Raw genomic sequence first — 10243 nt, 5'->3', positions numbered from 1 at the left:
TTGTTTGTGCGTGTGTGTGTGTTTTGGCTCCATTCTGAATGCGTAAACTCCGCCTCCGTGGGACAGGCTGATGTATAGAAGTGAATGGCTAATGATGTGTACGCTCTACATTCAACTGAGCTCAGCCCACCTACTGCCAACTCTGCTACTGCAGCATGGAAGACAAGTGGTACTCACAGTCCGTATCATCAGTTCATGTCATTATGTATACAAGGATATTCATACATAGTCACATTTAATCATATCCTGATCATGATCCCTTCACTTTTCTGGATGGAAAACATGATCATATATATTGGGTCATTGGTGGGATGATGACTGGGATTCATTGACTTTGTATCAATAGAGAATAGGTTGAAACTATGTTTTATCTGTGGTGCATGGATCCTCTTTGCTTGACCAATGAGTGGACTTAGTGTGCTAACACTGCCTTATCTGTCTGTTTTCTAATTTTCATAACTCTCCCTTTCTCTTTCAATCAGACTGCAAGATGAGATGGTTCTTAGACAGGATGCAGAGAGCAACTTGAACGCCTTTAGACAGGTGAGGTCATTTCTCTCATAATTTGTATCAATTTAACTATTATTGACCATGTCCCTGTTTGCATGTGATCTTCACAGCCCGTGTTTTTATATGAGGAATATACAGGTCACATTGACCTAAGGATTCTCTGTGTGTAGGATGTGGATGAGGCGTCTCTGAACCGTGTCCAGTTGGAGAGGAGGATAGACGCACTGCAGGATGAGATTGCCTTCCTCAAGAAGATCCACGAGGAAGTGAGCTTCAGCTTCCCCTCATCTCTATGGCAATCTCTAGCTCTTACTGACCAACCTCTGTTTCCATCTCTAGAGTAAATAGTGAATATTCAGAGAGTGAAAGACGTGACCTTTAACCTGTAAGCCTGTGGTTGGTTCTCTATAGGAGCTGCGTGAGCTGCAGGAGCAGCTGATGGCCCAGCAGGTCCATGTGGATGTGGACGTGTCCAAGCCAGACCTGACCGCTGCTCTGAGGGACATCCGGGTCCAGTATGAGTCCGTGGCCTCCTCGAACATTCAGGAGACGGAGGAGTGGTACCGCTCCAAGGTCATATCAGAAAGCTTGGGCTATTGCATATACATGTACACACATTACTGTACAGGCACAGGCAGACACACTACCATACAGATAAACATGCATACAGCCAGGTGTTGCACAATGCACATATTGACAACACATTATAAGATGGCGACTTTTAAAGTGTCCTGTCTCTCCTTTTGTTGTTATGCACAGTTTGCCGACTTGACCGACGCAGCTACTCGGAATGCAGACGCCTTGCGATTGGCCAAACAGGAGGGCAACGAGTACCGCCGGCAACTCCAGGCCATGACCTGTGATGTGGAGGCGCTCCGTGGAACAGTGAGTTGTCCAATCAGAGCAGAGTGTGATGTATCAACAATGAGATATAAGAAGACCATGAGTTCCATGACTCCCCTCTCTAACTGAACCACCTCTCCTCTTTCATCTCTTTCTAAACCTCTTCCCCCTTCCTTTCCTTCTCCCTATCTTCCTTCTCTCCTGCAGAACGAGTCTCTGGAGCAGCAGCTGCGTGAGATGGAGGACCGTTTCTCCGTGGAGACGGCTGGTTACCAGGATACGGTGGGTCATCTGGAGGAGGAGATCCAGACTCTGAAGGAGGGGATGGCCAGACACCTGCAGGAGTACCAGGACCTGCTCAACGTCAAACTGGCCCTGGACATAGAGATCGCTACCTACAGGAAGCTGCTGGAGGGAGAGGAGAGCAGGTGAGGAGATTACGGTGGAGAGGGAGGAGGATGGTGGAGGGAGAGGAGGGCGGAGAGGGAGGAGGGTAGAAGGTAGGAAGAGAGGAGGGAGGAGGGAAGGAGAGAGAGGGTGTTGGAGGGAAGAAAGTGGAAAAAAAGAATGTGGATCTAATGAGCTGGGTCGGGAGGAGACAGTGTGATGAAGAAAGAAAAGACAATAGGTGGTGGCTGGTAGCTACTGATACTCTCTCTTCCTCTTCCTCAGGATCACTGTTCCAATGCAGAGCTTCTCCAACCTGCAGTTCAGAGGTGAGTAAGGGTATTCTGACCCAGATATATTAGCGTAGTCTATCATGGCATTTAATAATTTACCCCAGTCATATGAATGATGTGCTAATGCATACATCTGAAGTTAGGATTCGGCTCTGACTGGATTCATGGGCATCTGAAAGCTAAACGTCTCTCTCACCCTCTCCCTGAGTATAGAGACCAGTATGGACACTAAGTTCTCTCCAGAGGCCCATGTCAAGAGGAGCATCATAGTGCGGACTGTGGAGACTAGAGACGGGGAGGTATGTAGATCATAGACCATTGAATGAGTCCATGGGGGATTTATTCCCATATCAGATTTGTGAATGTGCTTGCTTCATGCGTAGCTCCTCCAGAGGGCAGCATGCTACATTGTATAATTCAATACATGCAATTTCACAAGCTTTCAGATCACTTATAGACAGTCCCTCCCTACTGCTGCATCTACAACCCAACATGCCCTGTTCCCTGCTCTGTGTTTCAGATCATTAAGGAGTCTACAGCTGAGAGGAAGGAGATTCCTGACAGTCCTTAAAGGACACAAATGGTGCTGGCTATATGTCTGTCATACTGTCCCCACTCCCAGTAACACTTAGAGGCCTTGCATGATAATGATACCCTTTCCTGACCAGGCACCTCCCACTCCTCCAAACCTCAAAGTCCCCCCAGTTGCAACCACCTCACCATCCCCTTCCTCCCCTCTTCATCATCACCCCCAGACCATGCTACATCATTAAATACTTTTTTTGCATTTTGTTGAAAAAAATCCCTCATTGCATCCTTGTTAGCATTTTTGCCAAAAAGGTATTATTTTTGTATTGCTGTAACTGGAGATAGGCTTTAGTGCTGGGAAGTGTGGCCATGCACCTTAGAAGGAAGGTTCTTGGACTATTACCCTTCCTGATTAACAGACTTAATGCTTGGAAATGTATATTTTGTTCAGCTCATAATAGTGACAGATCAGAGTGGGAAATGTTCTCAATGTGTTTGGATAGTAGCCATAGAGGAGGCCTTGAAATGTAGTGATTGTTATTCAGCGAGTGGCAGGGGTCATGCTGAAGTTGTGTGGTTTGAGTGGATGTGAGAAGTCAAGAGGGAAGTACAGTTGCTGGGGTTAGCAGTGGACAGGATGGGTCTCAGACAAGGAAGATGACGTGTGAATGACAGTGCTTTTGGCAGAACTGTTGGTGAAAAGAAAGAAGCTGACGTAACTCTCCTCTAGGGCCAAACACCATATCCATTTCATCCCTCCGTCATACACTGCCCCCCCCCCCCTCTGGATGCAGTGTCTCTAGTACCACTGTTTCATTGCAACATCATATTTTAACACTCGAACAGTGCCTGGGCATATCCACTTACGCACCAGGGGTGAGAGGGACAGGATGGGGGTGATACAGGGAGTATTGGCGAGACCCTTACCTCTGAAATCCCCTGTTCCTCCCCCAGCTCCATCTCTGGAGTGTCAGAGAGACACAAAAGAGGGTGTTGCTGAGATAGCTTGGTGGTGGTGGAGCGGGTGGGGTTACATGGTGTCTCCCTGATGACAGCCCTCTCCAAGAGGGGGGGCTTGGAAGATGGAGGAGGGGGGTTGGAGGGTTGGAGGAGAGGAGGGGAGGAGGAGAGGAGGAGGGTTGGAGGAGAGGAGGAGAGGAAGAGGGTTGGAGGAGAGGAGGAGAGGAAGAGGGTTGGCGGGTGGCTGTCACAACACTAACTGTTAATCCCAGCTCTCTCCCTCTGCTTAGCACCCCTGCTGACATAAACATACTGACACCCCTGTCACCTACCATTCAGTATAGATGGTGACTACAGACTGATTTTCATTCTTCACTAAAGACAAACCGTAACCGTCTTCTAATGTGCCTGAGTTTCTTTCACATCTTTCACAGTTTCTTTCCCTTCCCTCTGCTTTGCCTTCGTGTCTTCACCTGTCAGCTCTAGATACTATTTCTTCTCTTCTTGTCAGCCTCTTACAGTAGCCACAGCTGAACCACACTGCAGTCGGTCTAAGAAAAACCTACAAGATGTGAATATAACCTTAGTTTTGACCAACATTATGACAACCCGCTAACAACAATAAAGCCATTTTGTTTGATTAGTATTTGTGTCTGAATGAGTCTTTTGTGAATGACAGTTTTTATTTGCTTTCTTTAGTCCAACACAAGCTGCTGCTTGGATTGAATGTGTACCGTGGTATGATTGCGTGTGCTCATGAAATGAAGATGGATACAGTACCAGCTCACTGATGGACCTTTTTCATGACTTTATTTTACATACCCAGCACCTCCAAGTTGTTGATATGCGTGCACCACGTTAGAAACTCGTTGTGTGGGGCGCCAGACTTCAGGAGGACAGTTGGGCACTTGTTGATTGATCATAATCAATAGAACCCACATAGTCATAATCAACATGCGTCATTTATCATAATGATAATCATCCATCCATATGTAGGCTCCTGTTAGTGGTATCTGTCTGCGGTGAATGAATATAACTGAGTCTGACAGCCAATCTCTGTATCAGGTTCCACATTAGAGGTATGTGGGAGAGATGATGACTGACATTGCAGACCGCTGAGATTGACAGGAGGGGTCAATGTTCATCATCATCACTACGTTGGTTGTTGTCCAGTGGTGAGGGGTATTGAGGTGGGAGGGTTCGGCACCAAAGCCTAGATGAACTGTCATCGTCACTTGTCAGTGTCATTGTCAGTGCTCTGCCCAGGCCCCTACAGAAGCACATAGACAGTATATTCTCTCACAGACGGGGTCAGACTGTAACACTCGGTTGAATGATCTAACAACCCATCCACACGTTCAGCCCTCAAGGACCCCTCACTTCACTGCCTGTCCAGACTCTCTGAGTCTTCCTGTAAGGACAATGACTCAAACAGAGATTATATAAGTGCTCTCAGTGCCCCCCCCCCACACACACACACACACAACCTCAACCTCACAACACTGCTCTCTGGGCCCCTTCTGACAAACAGCCAGAAAGGCGTTGAAGGAGGAAACATGCGTACGTGTGTATGTATGTGCTGGGCAGGTATATAGGAGTCCCAGTCACGCGGAGGCCATCCTTTGCTCATTGTACAGCTAATGTATTTCTGTGTGTTAGTGTGTGTGTATCAGTGGAGGTTGGAGGGAGGAGCTATAGGAGGACAGGTTCATTGTATTGGCTGGAATATAAAAATGGAACTGCGTCAAACATGTGCTTTCCATATGTTTTATGTGTTTGATTCTGTCCCATTTATACCGTTCCAGCCATTACAATGAGCCCGTCCTCCTGTAGCTCCTCTCAGAAGCCGCCACTGGTGTGTATGTGTGTGTGTGTGTGTGTGTGTGTGTGTGTGTGTGTGTGTGTGTGTGTGTGTGTGTGTGTGTGTGTGTGTGTGTGTGTGTGTGTGTGCAGTACAGTACTGTAGGGGAGTAGGTTGAGAGCTTTACGTTCCTTGGTGTCCACATCACCAACAAACTATCATGGTCCAAACACACCAAGACAGTCGAGAAGAGGGCACCACAACGCCTATTCCCCCTCAGCAGACTGAAAAGATTTGGCATGTGTCCTCAGATCCTCAAAAAGTTCTACAGCTGCACTATCGAAAGCATCCTGACTGGTTGCATCACTACCTGGTATGGCAACTGCTCGGCCTCCGACCGCAAGGCACTACAGAGGGTAGTGCGTGCTGCCCAGTACCTCTATAACAGGCAGTGTCAAAATGCCAAAGACTACAGCCAACCTAGTCATAGACTGTTCTCTCTGCTACCGCACGGCAAGCGGTACCAGAGTGCCAAGTCTAGGTCCAAAAGGGTTCTTAACAGCTTCTACCCCCAAACCATAAGACTCCTGAACAGCTAATCAAATGGCTACCCAGACTATTTGCATTGCGCCCCCCCTCTTTTACGCTGCTGCTACTCTCTGTTTATTATCTATGCATACACACTTTACCTTTACCTACATGTACATATTACCTCAATTACCTTGACTAACCAATGTCCCCACACATTAACTCTGTACCGGCACCCTCTGTATATAGCCTCCACATTGACTCTGTACCGATACCCCCTGTATATAGCCTCCACATTGACTCTGTACCGATACCCCCCTGTATATAGCCTCCACATTGACTCTGTACCGGCACCACCAGTATATAGCCTCCACATTGACTCTGTACCAGAACCCCCTGTATATAGTCTCCACGTTGACTCTGTACTAGTACCACCTGTATATAGCCTCCACATTAACTCTGTACCATTACCTGTCAGGATTTGGCCAGGGTTGTTCCAGTTGTTGGTCACTAGATGCCCCCATTGTGCTTTTTGTCCTTATGTTTTTCCCTTGTTCCCCATTATTATTTGCACCTGTGTCTCCCCCTGTTTCCCCACATGACTGTATTTAAACCCTTAGTTTCCACCACTGTTCTGTGCTCTGTGTTTGTATGTTGTAGCACCCTGCCCTAGTACCCTCTGTATATAGTTCTGTGTGCTCTTAGTCGATTCCTGGGTATATAGCGTTCTTGTGGTATTCTGTTTTTTGTTTTTACCAGTTTATTTTTGGTGAGTTTCTTTTGAGTTCTTTTGTGTTTTACCTCCACCTTTTGGATTTGCCATTTTTGTATTTTAGGACATTTTTACTTTATTAAATTCACCGTCTTAAGTACTGCTGTGTCTGCCTCATCTTCTGGGTTCTGCTGTCATTGACTCTGCACCAGTACCCCCTGGCTCAGTTGGTTAAGTGACTGTTTCTCACATCCTGGAGACCCAGGACTCTGTACTGGCACCACCAGTATATAGTCCACATGACTCTGTACCAGAACCCCCTGTATATAGTCTTCACATTGACTCTATACCAGTACCCCTGTATATAGCCTCCACATTGACTCTGTACCAGTACCCCCTGTATATAGCCTCCACACTTGACTCTGTATATAGCCTCCACATTGACTCTGTACCGACCCCCCTGTATATAGTCTCCACATTGACTCTGTACCAGATACCCCCTCTGTATATAGCCTCCACATTGACTCTGTACCGGCACCACCAGTATATAGCCTCCACATTAACTCTGTACCAGAACCCCATGTATATAGTCTCCACGTTGACTCTGTACTAGTACCCCCTGTATATAGCCTCCACATTAACTCTGTACCAGAACCCCCTGTATATAGTCTCCACATTGACTCTATACCAGTACCCCCTGTATATAGCCTCCACATTGACTCTGTACCGGTACCCCCTGTATATAGCCTCCACATTGACTCTGTACCAGTACCCCCTGTATATAGCCTCCACATTGACTCTGTACCGGCACCACCAGTATGTAGCCTCCACATTGACTCTGTACCAGAACCCCCTGTATATAGTCTCCACGTTGACTCTGTACCAGAACCCCCTGTATATAGCCTCCACATTGACTCTGTACCAGTACCCCCTGTATATAGCCTCGCTATTGTTATTTTGCTGCTGCTCTTTCATTATTTGTTACTTTTATTTTATTTATTTTTTACTTATCTATTTTTTACTTAACTCTTTTCTTAAAACTGCATTGTTGGTTAAGGGCTTGTAAGTAAGCATTTTACTGTAAGGTCTACACCTGTTGTATTTGGCGCATGTGACAAATAAAATAAACATTTGATTTGATGTGTCTATTTAGCCTGGCTCTTGTCAGTGGACTGGCGTGTCTCAGGTCTGGGATGGAGGTGGCCTCGAGCTGAAGGATTTCTGGCTAGATAAAACACTCACTCCACCAGGGTGTGGGCCCTGACGCCTGGCCCACTGAAACTTTTCCAGACAATCTTTCAGAGGTGGGGGTAAGGACTGGTTACTATTGAAAAGTTTTTTCTCCTCAGCAGCTATACTTACTGTAGAACTACGAAGAGAAAGGGATGAATGAAGTCATCTAAAGAGTGTGCTTCTCAAAATCCTCCACACTACATCAGTTCCCTTGTTGACCCCAGATATCACTCAACCCTGTGCACCCCACCCATGGCTTGTTGACCCCAAACATCACTCAACCCTGTGCACCCCACCCATGGCTTGTTGACCCCAAACATCACACAACCCTGTACACCCCACCCAAGGCTTGTTGACCCAAAACATCACTCAACCCTGTGCACCCCACCCATGGCTTGTTGACCCCAAATATCACTCTACCCTGTGCACCCCACCCATGGCTTGTTGACCCCAAACATCACTCAACCCTGTACACCCCACCCATGGCTTGTTGACCCCAAACATCACACAACCCTGTACAATCCAACCACGGCTTGTTGACCCCAAACATTACACAACCCTGTACACCCCACCCATGGCTTGCTGAACCCTGTATAAAGCCAGCAGCATACCACCCTACATACCACTGCTGGCTTACTTCTGAAGCTAAGCAGGGTTGGTCCTGGTCATTCCCTGGATGGGAGACCAGATTCTGCTGGAAGTGGAGTTGGAGGGCCAGTAGGAGGCACTTTTTCCTCTGGTCTAAAAAAAATATCCCAACCCCCCAGGGAAGTGATTGGGGACACTGCCCCGTGTAGGGTGCCGTCTTTCAGATGGGACGTTAAACGGGTGTCCTGGCTCTCTGAGGTCATTAAAAATCCCATGGCATTTATTGTAAGAGTAGGGGTGTTAACCCTGGTGTCCTGGCCAAATTCCCAATCTGACCCTCAAACCATTCACGGTCAGTTTACAGTTGGCTCATTCATCCATCTCCCCTGTAACTATTCCCCAGGTTCTTGCTGTAATGAGAATGCATTCTCAGTCAACTTACCTGGTAAAATAATGGAATAAATAAATACAATCCAACCATGGCTTATGCACTCACAGGGCTCCTGGCAATACAGACCTCTTCATTCCAGGAGAGAGGATGTCTAAAATTACCCATTGTTTGTACTCAAATAGTCATTCTAATGAGTATGCTGCTGTCTTCTTTCCTTGACACTAGTGTGTGTTTGTTAGCTCTCTACGCTAACAGAATCCATAATGAGCTCCCTAATGCATTTGTTGGTATCAGCGCAGAACATCAAGCACTCTTTCTCATCAATCACTACTCCAGTACTCAGCTCTTATTATGTAAAGGTACACAGAGAACTAATGCTGGTAATGAGATGCTAGATGTGTGAGCATCATACACATGCCCTATCTCTGTGTTGCAGCCAGCACCCTTCTCCTCTCAGCCCCCTTGTCCTCTCCCCTCTTCACTACACATTCCTGCACTACTCGGCCCTGTCACCAAAGGGTCATGGGAAGGCATGTGTGCTTGTTGGTTAATTTTAGCCCTCATTTCATCAAGCCCATTGAGACAAAACACAGAACAAGCACGTCAACCCCTCCACCAAACACCACCACCCTAAAGCAACTCTCTCTGTCTCTTTGATTCTTTAGCAGACTCCATAAACAACTGCAGTGACTTTTGACACACTAAGGCTACATTTACACAGCCTGCCCAATTCTGATATTTTTTTCCACTAATTGCTATTTTGACCAATAACATCAGACCTTTCACATCAGAGTTTTTTCAGAGCTGATCTGATTGGTCAAAATACCAATTAGTGAAAGAAATATCAGACTTGGGCTGCCTGTGTAAACTCAGCCACACACACACACACAAACACACAAACACACACACCACACACACGTTACCAAAGGCATACATCAGAGGTACAGGAGACGACAGAGAGACATGTCAGTGACATCCACTGAAAATGATCGGTGGTACTACACTTAAAGTAATGCAGCAATTCATATGAACACTCAGGACACACAGGCACACTACAGACCTGGAAACAGACACGGACACAGACACAAACACACACACACCAAGTCCAATAACACATCCAACTCCAGGCCATCTGACTGTTTAATAGTCACCAGTACCCTGCCCTGCCCTGAACCTTAATCACTGTTACTACCCTGCACCTTTGAGACTGTGTACATTGACACTGAACCCATTTCATATGTATATACTGTATTTTAGTTAAGGCTTATCCTATATAACTACTTCTGTGCACGCCTTTTCTATTCATATACTGTCCATACTGTCTATAAACACACCATTATATCCAGAATGGACTCTGACATTGCTCATTCTGATATTTCTTAATTTATTTGATTTTATTTGGGGGATTTGTGTGTATTTTTTGTATGTTTAGGTATTACTTCACTGTTTAAGCTAGATACATAAGCATT

General features: G+C 46.4%; 1 protein-coding gene across 1 annotated transcript; it reads left to right on the top strand.

Moving 5' to 3' along the window:
• Positions 1-461: 461 nt before the first annotated feature.
• Positions 462-4167, top strand: LOC135554451 (glial fibrillary acidic protein-like). The gene is made up of 8 exons (XM_064986770.1): positions 462-543; positions 681-776; positions 922-1083; positions 1270-1395; positions 1561-1781; positions 2026-2069; positions 2247-2332; positions 2554-4167. The coding sequence occupies exons 1-8, from the start codon at positions 496-498 to the stop codon at positions 2602-2604; spliced, it is 834 nt and encodes a 277-aa protein (XP_064842842.1). The 5' UTR covers positions 462-495; the 3' UTR covers positions 2605-4167.
• The last annotated feature ends 6076 nt before the right edge of the window (positions 4168-10243 follow it).

The sequence above is a fragment of the Oncorhynchus masou genome, chromosome 14 (genome assembly GCF_036934945.1).
Source record: "Oncorhynchus masou masou isolate Uvic2021 chromosome 14, UVic_Omas_1.1, whole genome shotgun sequence".
NCBI lineage: Eukaryota > Metazoa > Chordata > Actinopteri > Salmoniformes > Salmonidae > Oncorhynchus > Oncorhynchus masou.
Note: the sequence above shows the minus strand (reverse complement) of the source record. Positions and strands in the feature narration are given on the sequence as shown.

What these genes read in the sequence shown, in the direction of transcription:
- LOC135554451 (XM_064986770.1), top strand. Translation starts at nt 496, where the DNA reads ATGGTTCTTAGACAGGATGCAGAGAGCAACTTGAACGCCTTTAGACAG. An exon ending in CTCCAACCTGCAGTTCAGAG is followed by an intron (nt 2,070 to 2,246) that starts GTGAGTAAGGGT and finishes CCCTGAGTATAG; the next exon opens with AGACCAGTATGGACACTAAG. An exon ending in TGGAGACTAGAGACGGGGAG is followed by an intron (nt 2,333 to 2,553) that starts GTATGTAGATCA and finishes TCTGTGTTTCAG; the next exon opens with ATCATTAAGGAGTCTACAGC.